General features: G+C 40.1%; 2 protein-coding genes across 8 annotated transcripts in view; one reads left to right on the forward strand and one right to left on the reverse strand.

Annotated features, from left to right (window-relative positions):
* The window catches only part of Pygl (glycogen phosphorylase L), a 37306-nt gene extending 23692 nt beyond the window's left edge, over nt 1-13614 (forward strand). Inside the window, exons 8-21 of one of the 2 annotated variants that reach the window (XR_007345773.1) lie at nt 2432-2575; nt 2803-2895; nt 3572-3718; nt 4055-4218; nt 4719-4833; nt 5316-5417; nt 5540-5687; nt 5809-5867; nt 5973-6114; nt 7718-7925; nt 8840-8873; nt 10231-10365; nt 10801-10867; nt 13280-13614. Coding sequence is in view for 1 of the 2 variants with exons in the window: in XM_015490845.2 (XP_015346331.1) it covers nt 2432-2575; nt 2803-2895; nt 3572-3718; nt 4055-4218; nt 4719-4833; nt 5316-5417; nt 5540-5687; nt 5809-5867; nt 5973-6114; nt 7718-7925; nt 10231-10365; nt 10801-10867; nt 13280-13456 (1701 nt within the window). In the remaining variant the exon portion in view is untranslated. The remainder of the gene's footprint in view (nt 1-2431; nt 2576-2802; nt 2896-3571; nt 3719-4054; nt 4219-4718; nt 4834-5315; nt 5418-5539; nt 5688-5808; nt 5868-5972; nt 6115-7717; nt 7926-8839; nt 8874-10230; nt 10366-10800; nt 10868-13279) is intronic. The other variant, XM_015490845.2, reaches the window with a different exon arrangement.
* Abhd12b (abhydrolase domain containing 12B) overlaps nt 7877-19885 on the reverse strand; it is a 36927-nt gene continuing 24918 nt past the window's right edge. For 2 of the 6 annotated variants that reach the window (XM_048798600.1, XM_048798601.1), the window contains 4 exons: nt 17251-17333; nt 15821-15899; nt 14695-14813; nt 7877-8081 (listed from right to left, as the gene is read on the reverse strand). In XM_048798600.1, the coding sequence (XP_048654557.1) occupies nt 7877-8081; nt 14695-14813; nt 15821-15899; nt 17251-17333 (486 nt within the window). Of the gene's footprint in view, nt 8082-13976; nt 14580-14694; nt 14814-14949; nt 15470-15820; nt 15900-17250; nt 17334-19885 lie in introns of those variants that run through there. The other 4 variants (XM_015490857.2, XM_048798604.1, XM_048798603.1 and 1 more) reach the window with 4 other exon arrangements.

The raw sequence follows: 19885 nt of genomic DNA on the forward strand, positions 1-19885 counted from the left end.
AGTAATTGACAACATATATTAAGTTAATGTGTGGTAAAAAGTTGACTTGATGGGTAAAAGGAGCTCTCAGGATTGTGTTTTGTTTTGTTTTACAGAATGGATTGATAAAATCAATTTTTGACCTTTAACACAAGAACACATTCATTCCCTCTCCTCAACCTGGCAGTACCCCTAGTCCATTCTTGAGTCTCTCTTCCCGAGTGAGTGTGCCCATCCTCATTCTGCCAGTAGTGAGATATTTGTCCCCAGCTTGAAGTCCTTTAAAGGCTTCTGATCAGGTACAAGGGATGTAAAGAGTCTTAGGTATGCAGCCCAAGTTCTTCACTGGGGTGACTACCTGTCCTGTGACTCCTGACAGTGAGGCCCCAGCTGTCCAGGGCTATTTGCCCTCTTCTTTTCCACCTCGGTGGTATGCACTGTTTTCCTCTGCCTGCAGGGAATGCTCTGACCCTCTGTGTTCATCTGACAAATTCCTACTCATCTTTCAGAGCTCAGACAAAGAATTACCAGATTACCCACATTCTCATAGTACCATTCATACATCTTAATGTAAAATTTTAAAAAATTGTCATGTTGTAGTTCATTACAGTTTTCACTATGATATATACCATTAGAAAAGAAATAAATGTAAGTAATATTCAAAAGTACCAAGAATAAAGTAAAAAAAAAATCCTAATTTTACTACCTGTAAATTCCCATTTCTCTTAATGACTTTTAATTTTTGTCAAAGTTACACATAGTTTAAGGAGAACCATTCTATGAAGCTTATTGTAAAAACATAGTCTCCCATTTCTCACTCCCCAGAAGCAATATATCCCTTTGCTTTTAGTTGATTTTTTTCAGGTTCTTACCTGCATATTTCTGAAGAACAGAGTTATTTCTACTTTGTGATTTTTTTCCCCCATTTTTATAAATGTTTGTCAACTCCCTACTCGGAAGGATGAGAACAGACCTCACATTCTCACATACACACTTCCACCACACAAACACATAGTTCCCATCCTGGTTCTCTCTACACAAGTCCATGTAATTTCCATGCACTCCTTAGTGTTTACATTATTCTAACTCTGTAAATGCAGCCAGCAGATATCTGTGCATAGAACTGTCCTCATATAATTATTGCCTTTCCTTTAAAGGTTTCATTTGTTGTTGTTGTTGTTGTTGTTGTTGTAAATAATTTTGCTTTGTTTGCTTGCCTGGTTTTCTAAGTACTTTTCTTTAATTTACTGTATAACCCACCCCAGTTTTTTAAATTTCAATATATCCAAACATGGTAGGTATTCCACTACCCAGTCTTTTGAACAGTATCTTCTGGATCTCTCTAGGATGGCTGTTCCCTGGGTTGCAATTCTGCTGTTGTCTTGGGATCCTTCCCTATCATTATGAGCACCTGTGTAGTCACCTATTATCTAAGGTTTTTATTTCCTGTATGTCCTGTCTTTCTCTTTCTTGTTTTTGTTTTTGTTGTTGTTTGTTTGTTGTTTGTTTTGTTGTTGTTGTTTTATTGGTATTCATATGCTCCCGGTACCTCCTGGGGAAGGCATGGATGAAGTCAATTTTTTTGAGACCTTGAATATCAGAAAACATCTTCACTCTGCCCTCACATTCACAACTTGCCTGGATACCAAAACACTCTCAGGGTTTTACGTTTGTTTGTTTATTTTTTTAAATTTCGTTCCAGTTTTCCTTTTGGCTGAGAAGTACAATGTATTTCTGATCAGATTAATTAACATTAATAATTAATATCTTGGCTGTCTGTGTTCTGAAGTTTGGTAGAGAGAAGGCTGAGAGTCTCAGAACTCAGTATATAAACTTGACCCCTCTCTCCACATTGTCAGTATGAGATGACTGAGACCCCTGCCTTCAACGGTACCTGTTGCCCCAGTTCAGAGATCCCTGTCTTACCACCTCCAGAGAATACAAATCCAACTTCTGCCTGAGCTGGGAAAGGAAGTTGCTTAACTGCAGGAGTAGGAGATGTGATCTGAGGCCAGCTGTTCCTTAAACTTTCAACTAACCTTTACCCCCAACTTCACTCCTACTTTCAAAGACACTTGATGCTGCCAATTCCTGGGCTTTGGGGGAGGGCTCTGGTGTATCAAATGAGTTGTTTTATGACTCTTCCACTACCAGGTCAGAATTGGGCTGTCTTGGGTCTTTGTCTCAATTACCATTCAACTGTTTTTCAACTTCTAAAACATCTTTGCTGTCGTTTCTCACAGGCTCTTTATCCTTTATCTGAATACCTTTGTTAATTTCCTTTGCTGAGTTTCAGGGAAGAGCAAAGGCTAATGCTAACATTCTCAACCTGCCATCTTTAACCAGCTGTCCAGAGTGTTTGACCTTGACATGCCCTGGGTGGAAGACTCTAATCACATTTTAGCCACATCTACAATGTGAACCACTTTCATTCAGTCTCTCTGGCTTGAAGTTTTTTGAAGGGAAGGAGCTAAGACTGAAGCAGGAGTATTTTGTGGTGGCGGCAACCCTGCAAGATGTCATCCGACGCTTCAAAGCCTCCAAGTTTGGCTCCACTGACAGTGCAGGAACTGTTTTTGACGCCTTTCCAGATCAGGCAAGTATTCAGTATATGGATGCAGACAGGGTCAGCTAGGGACCGGGATTTCCAGCAGATTTGCTCTTCTCTCTCAGTGCTAAAAAAGTTGGGTAGGAATAAGATGCTTCTGGTGTTTCTTAGGAGTTGGGCATTTTGTTTCAGTGCTTTCCTCAGACGTGTGAGGACAAGGCAGCCAGACCCTGAGCCATCAATCACCTTCACCTTGATGTCTTTTCCCCACCCAGGTGGCCATCCAACTGAATGACACTCACCCTGCACTTGCCATTCCTGAGCTGATGAGGATTTTTGTGGATATTGAAAAATTGCCCTGGTCTAAGGTCTGCACAGCTTGGCTCCCCCCCCCTTTATTAACAGAATATCTGTGGTTGAAGGACTACCAAAAAAGCTCTCTTTTCAGTTTTTCAGAATAAGTTCCTATTGCTAACTTCTGATGGTTAGAGTACATTTTGCCCTGATGCGAACCTGACTCCATCCTGAGTGCTTCACGGGGAATAAGACTAGAAAATCAACCCATGCCTCGTGGGAGGCAGAGAAGTAGCTGTATTAAGGATTATATTGTGTTTGGCACATTTGTGTCTAAGAGGATTTGAAATTAAATTCTCTAACCTCAGAAGACAGCTAATTGAAAGTATCCCCATAACTTTGGAAATCCGCATTTTAAACATACTTGGTGTCTCCTGAGAGTGTTCTTGTAGTTTTTACTCTTCAACCTTTGTGCATTTAATTTAAAAAGAAAAAAAAATAGTAGTGAAGATTTATCAGAATGTTATATTCAGTTCTATTACAGTTTTATATAAAATTTTTCCCCCTCCCAAAAAATCATGCACCCATTATCTGGACCATTCAGAAACCTAGTGGAATCATGTGGGTCTGACAGCACACACTCAGAGCTGTCCTGTTGCAGGCAGGAGGGAGCTGAGGAGGGCTTGGCCCTGAGAGGTGGGTGCACTCCCTGCAGAGCAGACGAAGCAGCTGACCCTTCCTTCCCCACAGGCATGGGAGATCACTCAGAAGACCTTTGCCTACACCAACCACACTGTGCTCCCAGAAGCCCTGGAGCGCTGGCCAGTGGAGCTGGTAGAGAGGTTGCTTCCTCGACATTTGCAAATCATTTATGAGATAAATCAGAAGCACTTGGATGTAAGTCATTTCCAGAGATTCTAACCCCTTATGAGAATGAAGTCTTAAGATGTTAAGGGTGGCTACAGTGTTTTCCTTTTACAAACTTGAAGTATAAACACCTTTCAATCATTAATACATCAAAAGTACTCAAGTCTGAGTGGGGCTGTGTTTAAAACATCTTGAAAGGGCTAGAATGGAGGGAAGGATGGTACCTCCCTAGTGCTATCTCAACTCTTCTCTGTGGGAATGAAGTTTTATATTCACTGCATCAAAGATTTTGCTTGGGAAGTCAGTAACAGTCCAATGTTGCTTAAACCTGAGTGATCAGCATGGTCTTTCTCTTCCTTTGTCTAGAGAATCGTGGCCTTGTTTCCTAAAGATATGGACCGTCTGAGAAGGATGTCCCTGATAGAAGAGGAAGGAGGCAAAAGGATCAACATGGCCCATCTCTGCATTGTGGGCTGCCACGCTGTGAATGGTGTGGCTAAGATCCACTCAGATATCGTGAAGACAAAAGTGTGAGCCTCCGTTACCATGGCAGCAGGTCTAATATGGACCGTTCATGGAATGATGCTAATAAGTGCAAGATTGTATTTCCAGATGTGGAAAGGCCCTCTTAAAATGTTTAAAAGTACTTTCTTCTATACAAAGAACACTTCTCTTTAAAAAGGAAAAGAGGAAAATATGAAAAATAAAAAAAAAATGCCTTCCTCCTCTTCCTAAATCTAGACTTAGGAGCCAAAAAACAAAAACAACAAAAAAGTATCCTGTTATATATGTCAATGCTAGGAAGTCAGATGGAGGTGACTAGATTTGGAACTTTTCTTGTAATTGTTTTGAATTGCAAATGAGTTTCTATTTAGGATGACAGCGATAACTGCTGCTAGCCCCTCCCTTCACCTTTATGTAATCTTTCTAAGCCTACACTTAGCTTCTCGAATATGATTCTGAGCTTTATGCAGCATGCAAGACTCTGCTGTTGCAGCCAAACTCAGTGATCTGTCTCTTCCACCTCCAGATTCAAGGACTTCAGTGATCTAGAACCAGACAAGTTTCAGAATAAAACCAATGGGATCACTCCAAGGCGCTGGCTCTTACTCTGCAACCCGGGACTGGCAGACCTAATTGCAGAGGTAATGGGAAGAGCTGAGATGACGGGAGGTCTGGCTGGAAAGTGAGAGGCATATGCGTGCACTTAACTTCACAAACGCAGTCTGCAGCAGGGCTGGCTTCAGCAGCACGCCCTGCAAATTGTGTAGCTAATCATGACTAACAGCCTGACACACAGATGGATAATGGTATCCGTATTAGTAAGAGAGAATAACAAAGAGCATGTAAATAACTAGCAGAACCTAGGTTCTTGGTCACCCCTTTAAGTAGATTTCCTATTTTTAACACTTCAATAGCACTGTGACTAATATAAGATACTAGAAAAAGTGTTCTTCCCATGGAGAATTTCTAGCCTTTTCAATGAGTCAGACCATTCTATGAACTGTGTGGTCCAGGAACTATACTCTTACAATAAGAGAGGCCCTCACCCCATACTGACAGAACTGCTCATTTGGGCTTGATTACCATCCCTGAATTAAAATCACATCTTCCTTTACACTGAAAGAAAATTGGGGAAGACTATGTGAAAGACTTGAGCCAGCTGACAAAGCTACATGGTTTCCTGGGCGATGATGTCTTCCTCCGGGAGATCGCCAATGTGAAGCAGGTAAGGTTCCAGGTGGGTCACTGCCCTGGAGCTGCCTTCAAGGGTGCACACTGCAGTTTTTAAAAATAGACACCCAAACCTTCTAAGTCAGAAGGGCTCTGCCCCATGCACTGTCTCAACAGGAAAATAAGCTGAAGTTCTCTCAGTTCCTGGAGAAGGAGTACAAAGTGAAGATCAACCCATCTTCCATGTTTGATGTCCAGGTGAAGAGGATTCATGAATACAAGCGGCAGCTCTTGAACTGCTTGCATGTGATCACCATGTACAACCGTGAGTCTGCCCTTTAGCTACCAAGGAATCCCATGGAGGTGGAAGCAACAGTCTGGGGGTAGTTCTCACCACCTCTGCAAGTAGCTCTCTTCCATTCCACTCCCTTCTCCATCTTTTTCAGGCATTAAAAAAGACCCTAAGAAGTTATTTGTGCCAAGGACAGTTATAATTGGTGGAAAAGTAAGCTGACTGCATTCCTTGGGGACCTGAGGGTTCTTATCTCTTGCCATTTCTCCACTTCACCAGTTGTAACTCCTGTCAATGCCTTTGCCATTCTTCCCTAAGGCTGCTCCAGGATATCACATGGCCAAAATGATCATAAAGCTGATCACTTCAGTGGCCGAGGTGGTGAACAATGACCCCATGGTTGGAAGCAAGTTGAAAGTCATCTTCTTGGAGAACTATAGAGTGTCTCTTGCTGAAAAAGGTACTGCCTTCATTGCAAACCATGGGGGTGGGACAAATTGTAGGGATTGCAAGTACCGGAAACGGGGTAGCTGACCTCAGGGAGCTAGTAATTTAGGAGAGAAGGTGTCACTCATAGGAAAAATAAGGCAGGAGCTATTAAGGTGACCCAAGTAACAATAAGTCTGATGTCTCCAGGGTCAGTATCACAGGATTACATATGCAAATGCATTTTCCTTCCAGCTGGGGAGAGCTGGGTGTAGGTGGAGACTGCCATGGCACAGAGGGTGCTGTACAAATGGAGTTTTGAAAGGTTTTCAGTTCCCAGTCCCAGTTTTGCAAGAGAACACAAACTATCCAATTTTCAGATATTCCTCTGGTCATTGCTTGGGAAGAAGGGCTGTCACTTGTTCATGTCACAACAAGGAGGGCAGACATCAGGCTGCCAAAGCACGAGGTTCAGATGTGCTTCAGATGGGCACTGTAGGATCAAACACAGTGTTCCCACATGGGGACAGGATGGCAGGAAGCCACTGTCCCTTTTTCTGCCTCTGGGACCTTTGCTTATTTGCATCACATGCTGGCAAAGCACCAACCACACACAAATGCCAGCTGTGTATTACTTGCCAGATTAAAAAGATAGAAAGGCAGCTCTTTCTTTTTGTTTTGTTTTGGGGTACCTTGAGATAATTGCTTAAGGCTCTATGCCTAAAGAGAAAAGAGCTAGGTTCCTAGGTTTGCAAATAAATATAAATTGAATCCACAAATAATCTCACAGTAAAGCAGAGAATTGCCCTGACCTTTGTGGTAAGGGGAGGTATGGGGGATTCAGGCAGCTCTAATTTGTGTATAAATAAGGCTGAGAAACAGAGGCTTAGTGTCTAACCACAGGCACACCTCAGTTGCAAGTGGCTGATTTCTCTGCAGTGAGAGTGGGAGGAGGGAAGTGAGAAATAGAAAGAGATCAGCAATCCAACCTGAGTTTGCAAAAGAGGAGTCTAGAGACCTCTCTGCATTTTATGGACTAAGAAAGAGAGGTTTCAATATATTTAATAAAGCAGAAGAAATAAAAATAAAACTAGAACAAATATTAGAAAGGAGAAAGAGGACAAGAGAAATGTAATGTCAACATTTATAGCTCAAAAGTCTATAGATACTGGGCTGCGGATGTGGCTCAAGTGGTAGCGTGCTCGCCTAGCATGGTGAGGCACTGGGTTCGATTCTCAGCACCACATAAAAATAACATAAAGATATTGTGTCCACCTAAAACTAAAAAATAAATATTAAAAAAAGTCTATAGATACTCTTCAAACTTTATAAGCCAAGAAATAGCATTATAAGCACATAGTTATATAACACATCACAAATGGACAAAGTGCATGTATGAATATGTGACAATGAATGCCACTATTATGGATAATTATAATGCAGCAATAAAAAATTAAGGACAAAGTAGACAAATGTGGTTGCCGCATCAAGGAGAAAGAGCAACTCTGTCCTTGTACCCCACTTTGAATGCTTATCCTATTGTGCATATATTAATCATCAAAACAGGACAGCTAGATAAATACTCAGTTACAAAATCTAGAGAAAGAATCACTGATACTACTGTGTCTCCCTTACAGTCATTCCAGCCACAGATCTGTCAGAGCAGATTTCCACTGCAGGCACAGAAGCCTCAGGGACAGGCAACATGAAGTTCATGCTGAATGGCGCCCTGACCATTGGGACTATGGATGGGGCTAACGTGGAAATGGCAGAGGAAGCCGGAGAAGAGAACCTGTTTATCTTCGGCATGAGGATAGATGATGTGGCTGCTCTGGACAAGAAAGGGTGAGAGAGCAGCTCCTCTTTGTTGGGCAGGTGATGCCCAGGAGGGTGTGTGATCTCAGAGGGCTTCCATATCCCACTGAGGCTGGGTCACGTGTGATGAGGCAGCAGAACATCTCCCCTGAGGAGTCAGGAGAGCCTCCTGGGCCACAGATAAGTCTAAAATCCAGAAGATAAAAATAAAGGAAGCTTAGGCACAGGTACGTGAAGAAGTCTCTGTTTGTTACCAGACATTGCAGCCCCAGTGAGCTATTTGGTTCTCTATATCTGTGATTTTTAACTTTTTAATTTTTTTTCTTTTTAGTTATACATGACAGTAGAATGTATTTTGACATGCATGCATGAGTACAACTTCTCATTCTTGTGGTTGTAGATGATGTGAAGTTACACTGGTCGTGTATTCACATATAAACATAGAAAAGTTATGTCATATGATTCATTCTACTGTCTTTCCCATTCCCATTCCCCCTCCCTTCCTCTAGCACCCCCTTGTCTAATCCAGTGAAACTCCACTGCCCCCCACCCCTCCTACCTCTGCCTATTGTGAATCAGCATCTTCATATCAGAGGGAACATTGGCCTTTGGTTTCAGGGATTTGGCTTGTTTTGCTTAGCATGATAGTCTCCAGTTCCATCTATTTGCCTGCAAATGCCATAATTTCATTCATCTTTATGGCTGAGTAATATTCTGTTGTGTATATGTACCATGTTTTCTTTATTCATTCATCTGTTGAAAGACACCTAGGTTGGTTACATAGCTTAGCTATTGTGAATTAAGCTGCTACAAACATTGACATGGCTGCATCAGTGTAGTATGCTGACTTTAAGTCCTTTGAGTAAAAACCAAGGAGTGGGATAGCTGGGTCAAATGGTGGTTCCATTCCAACTTTTCTAAGGAATCTCCATGCTGCTTTCCAGATTGGTTGCACCAATTTGCAGTCCCACCAGCAAGGTATGAGTGTGCCTTTTCCCCTACATCCTCACCAATACTTACTGTTGTTTGTATTCTTGAAAGCTGCCATTCTGACTGGCATGAGATGGAATCTTAAGAGTAGTTTTGATTTGCATTTCTCTAATTACTAGAGATGTTGAACATTTTTTCAAATATTTCTTGATTGATTGTATATCTTCTTCTGAGAAGTGTCTCTTCAGCTCTTTAGCCCATTTATGGATTGGGGGTTTTTTTGATGTTAAGTTTTTTGAGTTATTTATATATCATAGAGATTAGTGCTATATCTGATGTGTGTGTGGTAAAAATTTGCCCCCAAAATGTAGGTTCTCTGTTCACCTCTTGTTACTTGTATTCTTTTTTTTTAAGAGAGAGTGTGTGTGTGTGTGTGTGAGAGAGAGAGAGAGAGAGAGAAAGAGTTTTTTAATATTTATTTTTAATTTTTGGCAAACACAACATCTTTGTTTGTATGTGGTACTGAGGATCGAACCCGGGCCGCACGCATGCCAGGCGAGCACGCCACCGCTTGAGCCACATTCCCAGCCCTGTTACTTGTATTCTTGGTAAATGCCATCCTAACTGGAGTGAGATGGAATCTCAGTGTAATTTTAATTTGCATTGTGATTTTTAACATTAACCAAAAGATGAACTGTATCTAGTTGTAATTTTTTAACTAAAATTTAAATCACTATCTAGTACTTCCCTAAGATCTCAAAGAGATGAACCAAAACATGGTAGAGGATAGGAATATACAGAAGTACTCAGGAATATTTGTTGTCACTTACTACCTAACTGTGTTTTTCAACCTGAGTTCAAGCAAGAAATGAAGAGCAATGTCCAAAGGAGCTCTAGGGGTCACAAAATTTGGAGGGTATTGAATATACTTCCTGACTTAGAAGTAAATTTCACTCAGTAGCAACAAATTTGAAGAATCTGTGGATCCAAAAAGCAACTGGTTCCTGTAAGACAAGGCTTGTTTTGAGTCATAAAGTCTGCTTTGAAATGAACCTTGCCACATTCTATCAGATAAGACTACTGCTGTGTGCCTAGAGTTTTCATTATCTACTGTTCTTAGTGTCTTTGGTTACAGGATTGAATCAAATTTAGAAGGGAAAAAAACCTTCAGGATCTAGAAAAGAAATTATTTGTACTCATGTTGAAATCTATGATGACTTCTGTAAATGCTAGTATATCTGAATGCATTTTTAATTAAAACTTTTTATGGAATGCATTAATCAGAATGGTGGATTTCAAATATGCCACAATTAGTGCATTTTTATAGCTACTGCAGTGTCTACTGTGTGGTTAACCGCACACACTAACAGTCTTTTTGTCATCACCACCCATTCCTCCCCCACAGATACGAGGCAAAAGAATACTACGAGGCACTTCCAGAGCTTCAGCTGGCCATCGATCAAATTGATAATGGGTTCTTTTCTCCTAAGCAACCCGACCTCTTCAAAGATATCGTCAATATGCTGTTTTATCATGACAGGTGAGTTCCTATAAGAAGATGTTATGATTTAGGCTGTGAAATGGGAAGAGAACTTCTTTAACTACAGCCCATTCATGTAGATTAGCTTAGGTCTGTGATCTGATCAGCTAACTAAGCTTGGGGGTGGGAGGATGGGAAGAGTCTTCACCAATGGTGCTACTAAGATTTAAGAATAAGACCCTCAAACCTGGCATACTTTTTCGTCTTCCACTGATATAGTCAACTTTCTAACATACATATTTTGATATATTTAAATGTGGGAAGAACCATAAAAATGTTGAGGGCTGGCAAACATTCTTATGAACAGGTAAACCAGCCATGCCTGACATTAAGCAAAAGAGAATTTTAAATAGAATCTTAGCTTGCATCTGTTAATGAAGCTTTCTGTTGTTTTGTTTTTTCCTTTTAACCACCCCCCCCAAAAAAAAAACACAGATTTAAAGTCTTTGCAGACTATGAAGCCTATGTCAAATGTCAAGAAAAAGTCAGTCAGCTGTACATGGTGAGTAAGTTTTGTGGAGATTTGTGAAAGAACCCAGTTTAGTATGATTAAACTTTTTGTTTCAGTAAATCTAAATATCAGGGCCCCCCTAATCAATCACAAATAGGTGGGGTTTGGGGTATGCTTCAGTGGTAGAGTATATGCCTAACATATATAAGGAAGGCCTTGGGTTTGATCCCCAGCACCACAAGAGAAAAATGAAATGAGGTAACTCTTCAGGTTGTTCAGATCAAAACTTTTCATAAGGTTAGACAGAGGTCGGGATTCAAGATTTCAGTAATAATTGTAAAATTTTTTAATACCCAAGTAAAAATCACATTTATTGAGCATATGGCAGCAGGTAGCAGGCACATTCTGAAAGTTCAGGATATAAATCCTTAGAGAGGCACTTGGGATCTTCATGACTGGCACCATGGTTGGCACTGAGAGCATAGCACAGACAAGAAAGGGTCCCGCCCAGCTTCCCTCAAGCAACCTTCACTGCAGAATTCTTCACCAGAGGTGTACATCACAATCACCAAGACCGCTATTATAAAGTATGGATATGCCCCCTCAACACTGCTGCCCTCTGCTGCCTCACCAGAGATTCTGACCCAGCAGTGTGTGGTATCACCATTAGTATTTGGAAAGCCTGCCAAGATGATTCTAAGGTTGAGCCTTAGTTTATTGGAATAAGAACTGACCCCCCACCCCATTCTTTGAAAATTGCAAAGTAAATACCTCTCCTCAACTACTAGAGTGGGGCTATAGAAATAGAATAAAACTGTATAGAAGGAGGAGAGTTTTTATGTTTGAATTTTTTTCACATTATACAGAAAAATAAAATAATAGCTAGAGTCACTTGAATAAGGCTCACATGCAAAGTGGCACACCTTTATCAAATAGTCCTCTAGGTGTATTTTGTAAGGATGTGTCAAGGTTGATCATGTCTGATAAGAGAGACTTAGAGAATTTCAGGTCCTCCCAGTGGAATGGATACAGGAGAGGCAGCTCTGTGCCAAGACTCCTGGGACTGCATCACTAACTTTGTTTTCTATTCCTTTTCCAAGACAGGTGACAGGTAGTTCCTACTCATCATAGGTATCCTATTGGGGTTTTCAAATGGGATTATTCAAGGTCTGTGCTGCTTTCTGGCCACTATCTTCTGGTTTGAGTCACACCCATCCCCCAACAGTGTACAGATCAGAGAAGTCGGTAACAGCTTTGAACAAGTGAGACTGCACTAGAGCTAAGCTACATGGCTCACTACCTGAACTTTGTAGGCAGCAGCCACATATAGCCATCATGAATTCAAAGACAGATAAAGGGAAATGTAAGTAGAACAGAGCAGGAAAGGAAAATATGAACAAGGACAGGGACAAATGTAAATGTCAGTTTTACACAGAGGATCTCCTCTGTAAATGTGTGGTCCAATCCCAAAGGATGACCATCTAGAAGCCCAGGATGTGATTCCATCTTGCTTGTTTATTAATGCAAATTGCAGTTTTCTACTCTTAACAGTATTATGTTCTTGAGGCTTAGTAAACATGACCTACCTAGCTGGGAAAGCTATTCACTATGCATTTAAGCAGTTGAAGAAAGGGAAGAAAGGTGTGGTCTTCTTGTTGTGTCCTCCCAATGGAAGTTTTGTTATCATAGTAAGTTTCAAAAGTCTGCACTAATTGCAGTAACTTAAGGTTTGATGGTAATTTTAGTCTTGCTCTTAAAGGCTTATAATGCATGGTTAACAACTTTGAGTAGCTCTCAGTTAACTTTCAGAGTTCTTTGGAAAATCATGAGGCTATAAGTTAAACATCATTTTATATTATTTTACATAAAATCATAAAATTGTGATATTATATTTTTATTAAGGTGTCTTGTTTCACCCTGTTTTGGAACCCCAATGGGGTATTTGGAATTTAGTGTAAACCTACTAGGCCATATACTTCGGAAAGAACAAGAGAAGCTAAGTGGGTCAACAGAGTCTTTCACTGTTTTGTAGCTGACATTCTGGAGCAGAGATTTTCATACTTTGTGAGCCACATGTTAAATCTCTTGACATGGCATCTTGCAGACAATGAATGTTAGTCTCTTCCTGCCCCATAGTTTAAAGGGAGGTGCCTTCCTTCAAAATAGAGCATGGGAAATGTATGTAACTTACATGCCAAAGCATTTTAAGTATAGGAAGAATTACCAACTAGAAAATTCACACCCATAGTTTCTCTTAAAATGAAAAACATATTTTGTTCCTCAGAGAAGTATACTCTGAATATGAGAAAAGTGCATTCCATACCTATCTGTCAACTGTGGAGACAATGTGTTTGTAATTCATTCTAGTTTACTCCTGTCATTTTCTCCATGAAATGTGCTTGGTCTGATGTTTGTCATGAAGCTCGCTGGCACTCAGGCTGTACCCGCATATTTTGTTCACAGAATCAGAAAGCCTGGAACATGATGGTACTCAAAAACATAGCTGCCTCTGGGAAATTCTCCAGTGACCGGACAATTAAGGAATATGCCAGGGACATCTGGAACATGGAGCCTTCGGATCTAAAGATCTCCCTGTCCAATGAATCTAGGAATGGGGTGGACAAAGCCAATGGAAATTGAATCATAATATGTCTCTAAAAAAAAAAGAGCTTCTTATTGAATTTGAACATTTTCACAGCATTCATTGATTTATTAGCTAATAGTTAAGTATCTTTGGGAATGGAAAGGGAACATGTATGGTTGTATTTAGGACTGAAAATAAAGTGTCAATTACTGAAGACTCCAGGAGTGCCAAAACTTATTGCTTTATAGCAGATTGATAGCTTGCAAGGACTTAACCCAAAACTAATCAGAAAATTGGAAAAGTGCTTAGAACTTGATAGTGCTATTTAAATGAATTAAACAAAAACAAATTCTTTAACTACAGTAAAGCACCATTTTTTAAAAAAAAAATATCTTTATTTATTTATTTGTATGTGATACTGAGGATCAAACCCAGTGCCTCACACATGCAAGGCAGGTGCTCTACCACTGAGCTACAGCCCCAGCCCAAAGCACCTTTATTTAATACTGCTAAGTCCAGACCAAAGACTATGTCTTAGTCTATTCAGGCTGCTATAACAAAATGTCATAAACGGAATAACTTATAAATAATAGAAATTTATTTCTCATAGTTCTGGCAATTAGAAGTCCAAAATCAAGGGGCTAGCACATTCAGTGTCTAGTGGGGACCACTTTCTGTTCATAGGTGTGGTCTTCCTGTTGTGTCCTCCCAGTGGAAGAGGTACAGAGCTCTTTGGGCCTATTTCATAAGGACACTAATCCTGTTCATGACTGAACTCTCATGATCCAGTCACCTCCCCCAACATCATAACCTTCGACATATGAATTTGGGGGCAGGTGCAGATGTTCCCACCATAGCAAATGTCCCCAGTCTGATGACTATACATTTTTAGATGAGATCCAAATTTTACCAAATTCTGATTCTCCATGGTGATGAGGTTTCAGCATGTTTCAAAGTAGACTATGATGAGCTAAATGAGAACATTCCATGCCACCCCTACATTCTCCTTGTTTAGATGACAAGTGTCTTGGGGAAGTGTCAGTGGTTTCAGCTCATTCAAGCATCCCAGTAGAATGTTGCATAAGGAAAATATACATTAAAGGTGGTATTTGGACCAAGTCCTCAGTGAAGATTGCTGCTGCTCTCATGACCTAAGCCCACTGCTCACTCAGGAAATCTCTGCAGAAAAAGAACCTCGATCAGCCCACACCTTCCTTCCTTAGATCCAGGTAAGCCAGAGCAGTCCTAATTGCTTTTACAGGAAAATAGACGTATTCTAAAAAGCAGTTCTTACCTCACGGTTTTTAATAGTATGGGACTTTTATGAAGGAAATTGTGATGGAAACCAGGAGGAAAGATAACCATCTTGACCCTCTCTTTGTGCCTGTAGGCATCATGTGCAATTTCATAGAGCTGAAAGAAAAAGAAAAAAAAAAAAGGGACTCAAAGGCCAACAGTTCAAAGCCATAGGCTCCCTATATGATTTTCCTAAAAAGGTTCAGAAACAACCAACTTGGGGAGTTCATCTCATTGGTTCAGAGACATGAGGCCTCTCCATGTCCCCAGCTAGCTGCCTCTACAGCTAAGGAAAAGAAGGCTGCACAGCCAATATAGGACACTGATCAAACCTCATCCTCCTCTGCCTGTACCTCACTGCAGAGGAACAGGCAATGTTATGGACCCACTCCAGGAGAGGTTTGTTTAAAGGGAAAAACTGCATCCCTATTTTTAGAGCCACTACAGTAGAAGCAACATTTTGTGGTTTGCCTATGAAATGTCCACCCAGAGCTTATGTTAGACCAATGGAGGAATATTTGGAGGAGAAATGATCAGACTATGAGAACTGTAATAATCCATTTAATTATTTGAAAACACTACCATCCTAGGTGGTAACTGTAGGTGGGTAGGTTGTAGCTACAGGCAGGCAGTCACTGGAGGCATGCTCTGGGGGATTAGATCTCCAGTCCCTGGCTCCTTGATCCTTCTCTCTCCTTCCTGGCTGCCAGGAGCTGAGGGGTTTTCCTCCATCATGCCCTTTCACCATAGTGTTTCACCATGGACTGAGACCTCTGAAACAGTGAGCCAGAATAAACTCTTCCTCCTCTAAATTGTTCTTCTCAGATATTTTGATTAGAGCAACAAAAAGCTGACTAACACAAACATGGAGCTTCCCACATAGCCTGGAATCTTCTCTCCACTTAGGAACCACAGACCCCCACATGAGGGGCCCAACTCTGCCCACAAACATGCCTTTGAGCTAAGTAGCCAAAGACACTGAAATTTTTTGTGTGAAATTTGCACAATTTTAGAAGACCTTGTATTTTTCCTTATTCCACCAGGCATCATGGCTATTTAAGGGTGCAGAATTTCAAAAGAAATGCATATAGTGAGTTTCAGTGGGCTCTGAGCTTGTCGTTTACCTTTTTTCCACACTCCAAAGGCACAGTCCTGTCATCCTCTCCATGTAAGATGAGCAGGGGAGAAGACAGGAATTTAACACTGAGACAAGTGGGAAAAAAGCATTCAGTTCAGGAGCTGTACATTGAGATCTCTCCTTTTCTTTTTTCAAAGTTAATACCTTTTTCCTTTCTCACATATAAAAAGAACTAATTTCACGATAAAAATAATAATCATGATGATAATGTATAAACTATCACTATCCAATCTCTTCCCAAATAACCTAAAGAGCTATAAGCTCACCAGTATCTAGAACAATGGTTGGCACATATTAGGTACTACTCAAATATTTTTTTGAAGACATACAAGGAAGAAGGAGATCTCTCCTTTTCTCAGGTAAAGTTTTAGCAAAACATAAAGTTCACCTAAAACTTCAATTACAAGAAATCTCCTTCCTTCCAAAAAATAACAGTTTCTGTATTAAAAAAATTGCATAGGGTAACTTTTTTTCCAGGAAAATGTCCTTTGAAACAATTTGAATATTTCATTAATTTAACTTACTTCTATCTGACTTTGGGAAATACTGAAGAAATACACTGAGATGTTGAATTTGCACAATGTTAGAAGACCTTGTATTTTTCCTTATTCCACCTTATTTTGTATTATCTGAATATTTTAATTAAAATATTTTCTGGCAGCCAGAAAATAACTCAAAACCCAAAAATAATAAAAACTATCACAGATCCAGAGACCTCTTTGTGGCAATTAATTTACTTTTCCCATAATAGTAGAGGATGGACATGCAGTTGACAAGCTTTTGACTGCTTCCTGGTCAGTCTCTTAATTTGGTTATCCAAAAAGGCTACGGCACAAACAGTGCCTTGATGCCCACTCCAGTGACTTTCTCAAACAGTGTTTCTCAGTCCTTCCCAAATTCTGATACCTATCCATTCCTGCCAGGGTGACTTCGTGCCACCTCTGAGCACAATAGAGTTCCTTAGGTGTGTTAAAATACAAACAAAATTGACCACCACTGATTAGAAGTATTCTCAAATTTCATAAATTCATTGGATCTGCTGTTGGGTTAGGAGGATGGATATCAAGTGGGTTTGGGTTACATGGGGAATGAAGCCTAGAAGTCAGAGACCCCTTAAGAAATGTTAGACTAGACCCTAGAGGACCTTTAAAATGTCTTATAGATCATAAATATACAAGTCTGAGTTCATAGGGAAAACTGTACTGGTGAAGACATTGGATTAGACAAGAGGGAAATAGCAAATACTGAAAATTCATAGAAACCCTACCCCAAAGCCTAGTGCCCATCTAAGAATGCTAGAACAATATTCTAAGAAAATAAGGACAGGATTTAGATCTGTCATCACCGTAAGTTACATATTAGTTAACCTGGAACCCTACAGATGGAGCAACAGTGGAGCTTCTCATCATAGCTTACTTTTCATCACTGGGGAAGACTATCCTGTCTTTTCTCAGGGCATCCATAAGCACCTGTACACATCCTGGCAGCTTCTGGTAAATCTATTTAAAAAAAAAAAAAAACAAAAAAAGCAACATTAATAATTGTCCCACATAGCTGTGCCATTTGTTATAGTTTCTCACCACAAGCCATACTAACATAGAAAGTAGCAACTTTCTAAATATAATGAACTTTTTTAGAAAACTTATGATTTTAAAAGGTAATTCATGTCTTTGTAGGAAATTTGGGGAAAAAAAACAGAAAGGAACAAAGAAACAAGTTTTATGTATTTCTACCACTATAGATAATCAGTTAACATAATTAACTAGTTTAGTTGGAGAACAATATTCTGATCAGTCAAAAATTCTGTGAATCCCCCAAAACCAAAGACTGAAGGTTTTCTCTTGATATGTAGATTCTAATTCACAATGGGGGGGGGGGGTTCCTTGGGAAGAATAGAGGTACTTTGAATTAGGCAGAGGGGAGTGTATGGGAAGGGGAGATGGGGTAAAAAGAAAGGTAGAATGAATCAGACATTATTACCCTATGTACATATATGAGTACACAACTGGTGTGATTCTACAGAATGAGAAATTATAATACTCCATATATGTATGATGTGTTAAAATGCATTCTACAAATAAAACAAATAAAAATAAAAATTTTAAAATTCTGGTGAAAGTATACAATATCTAGATAATTGGTTTGAGAGGATTTGAACATTATAAACTGTTGAAATAATGTTATAATTCTTTAAAAGAGATTTTAAGTTTTAACAATAACCACAGAGCTCCAAAGGTAATATATTATTCTATAAATACCGAATTTCTTCTTTAATGGCAAAGTCCAATAAATAGAATGCTAACTAAATCTTTTCCACTATTTTGATTGTCAACACATAAATTAGTTTATATGCCTTACAAACATCCACTTCAGTTGAAAATGAAGAGCAAAGGATGGAAGCCCTGAGCAGTCTAGCAGCTTCCTCACACCTTTGAACCCGCTTCCACACCATATCCAATTCCCACTATTACCCAGCCCAAGTCACCTCTGTCTCTTGCTTGGACTATGCCAACAGTCCCACATGGTTCCCTGCTTCCACCCTCACCTATAATCCATTTCTTACAGGGACACCAGAGTGATCACTTAAACATGCAAATTTGATCATATCAATGTTTCTTTTGCTTAGCAGCCTCCAAAGGCACATGTTAAATCAAACGTGTCACCTTGGTCTTTGAGGCCCTGCAGCACCTGGTTGGTGGCTGCCTGTTTGCAGCCACATTTGTCATTAAGGCCCCACTGCCCACTTTCAGGGAGGTTACTGCCTCCTGTTCTGGAACATTCCAAGCTTGATCCTACCCCAAGGCCCTCACCTTTACTTTCCTCTTTTAGTAAACAGTGTGGTAGTCCCAAATGTGGTAGCCCCAAAGCTTTAGCGGCTTTAACACTTCTTGGCCAGAGACCACTGGATTTTGCCATGGTAAAACTGACTAGTCTTAGCTCAGAAGACATTTCTTCAGAGAGGTTTTCCTAACTAGCCATAACTCTGGCCCTCTGCCACCCATTTGCTCCCCATCACATTATTGTATTGTGTTCACAGCACTTCTCATTATTTGGTATTTTCTGGTGGTATACTTGTCTTTGTTTCTCCAGCAAGAATATAAACTTTCATAGGAGGAGGAATCAGGAATTATTTTTCCTTGTGGGATCACCAGAAGTTGGAATAATTTCTGGTATACAGTACACATTCAATAAATATTTGTTAAAGATGGAAATATTATGCAAATATACCTGGTATACATTTTGAATATTATCTGTAATTTTCCTTTTAGAGTAACTGATTTTCAGGTTTCATTTCTTAAAACAGACTTGCAAAGAAGAAAGACCAGGGGTAGCAGGGGGCAGGGATGCAATATAGTAAACAGGACACCACCAAGAGAAGAAAATGAGCACAGAATAGGTAAACCAGGGCGAATAGAGACAAACTACAGCTTCATTATTTGTAAAAAAGAAAAAAAAAATCATTGAAACCTGCCCCATGGCTACAAAGTCACTTCTTAGAGTCTCCTGCTATGAACTGTGGTAATATAGAGAAGAGTAACTTTTTAAATATAATTATTTTTTAACTTTTTTCTGATTTTAAAAAGTATTTTGTGTCCTCATAAGGAATAGGGAGGCCAGCACCAGTAAATATAGATTTCTGCTTCACAGCTGGGGCTCAGGCTTGAGTGCTACTTCCAAACCTCCTTGGTTTCACAGGATTATCTGGCCTGCTCTTTTGCTTGGTCTCTGAGCAAGTGACACATATTCAGGAAAGATCTGGACAGCCTGGCACAGCCCCCCTCTTTCTTCCTCCATGCTAAGGGCCAGTTTTCTTCATTTATTTTCTCTTTTCTTTGTCTTTCAATTTTCTGACTCCTAGAATGGGAACTCCTTGGAGGAAAATTCAGTAAGAGAAGCCCTTCAGCAATTCATCTCAAATTCTAAAAGTGTAGGAAGAAAGCAGACTCAAGTCAATCTACTCCATTGTTCCTCACTCCCTTTCAGCCTGGGATGCCCTTAAAGACACAAAGGTCATACTGTCCCCGCCCGCCCAGACCACAGCAAGGGGCTC

Source organism: Marmota marmota, unplaced genomic scaffold (genome assembly GCF_001458135.2).
Source record: "Marmota marmota marmota unplaced genomic scaffold, marMar, whole genome shotgun sequence".
Taxonomy (NCBI): Eukaryota; Metazoa; Chordata; class Mammalia; order Rodentia; family Sciuridae; genus Marmota; species Marmota marmota.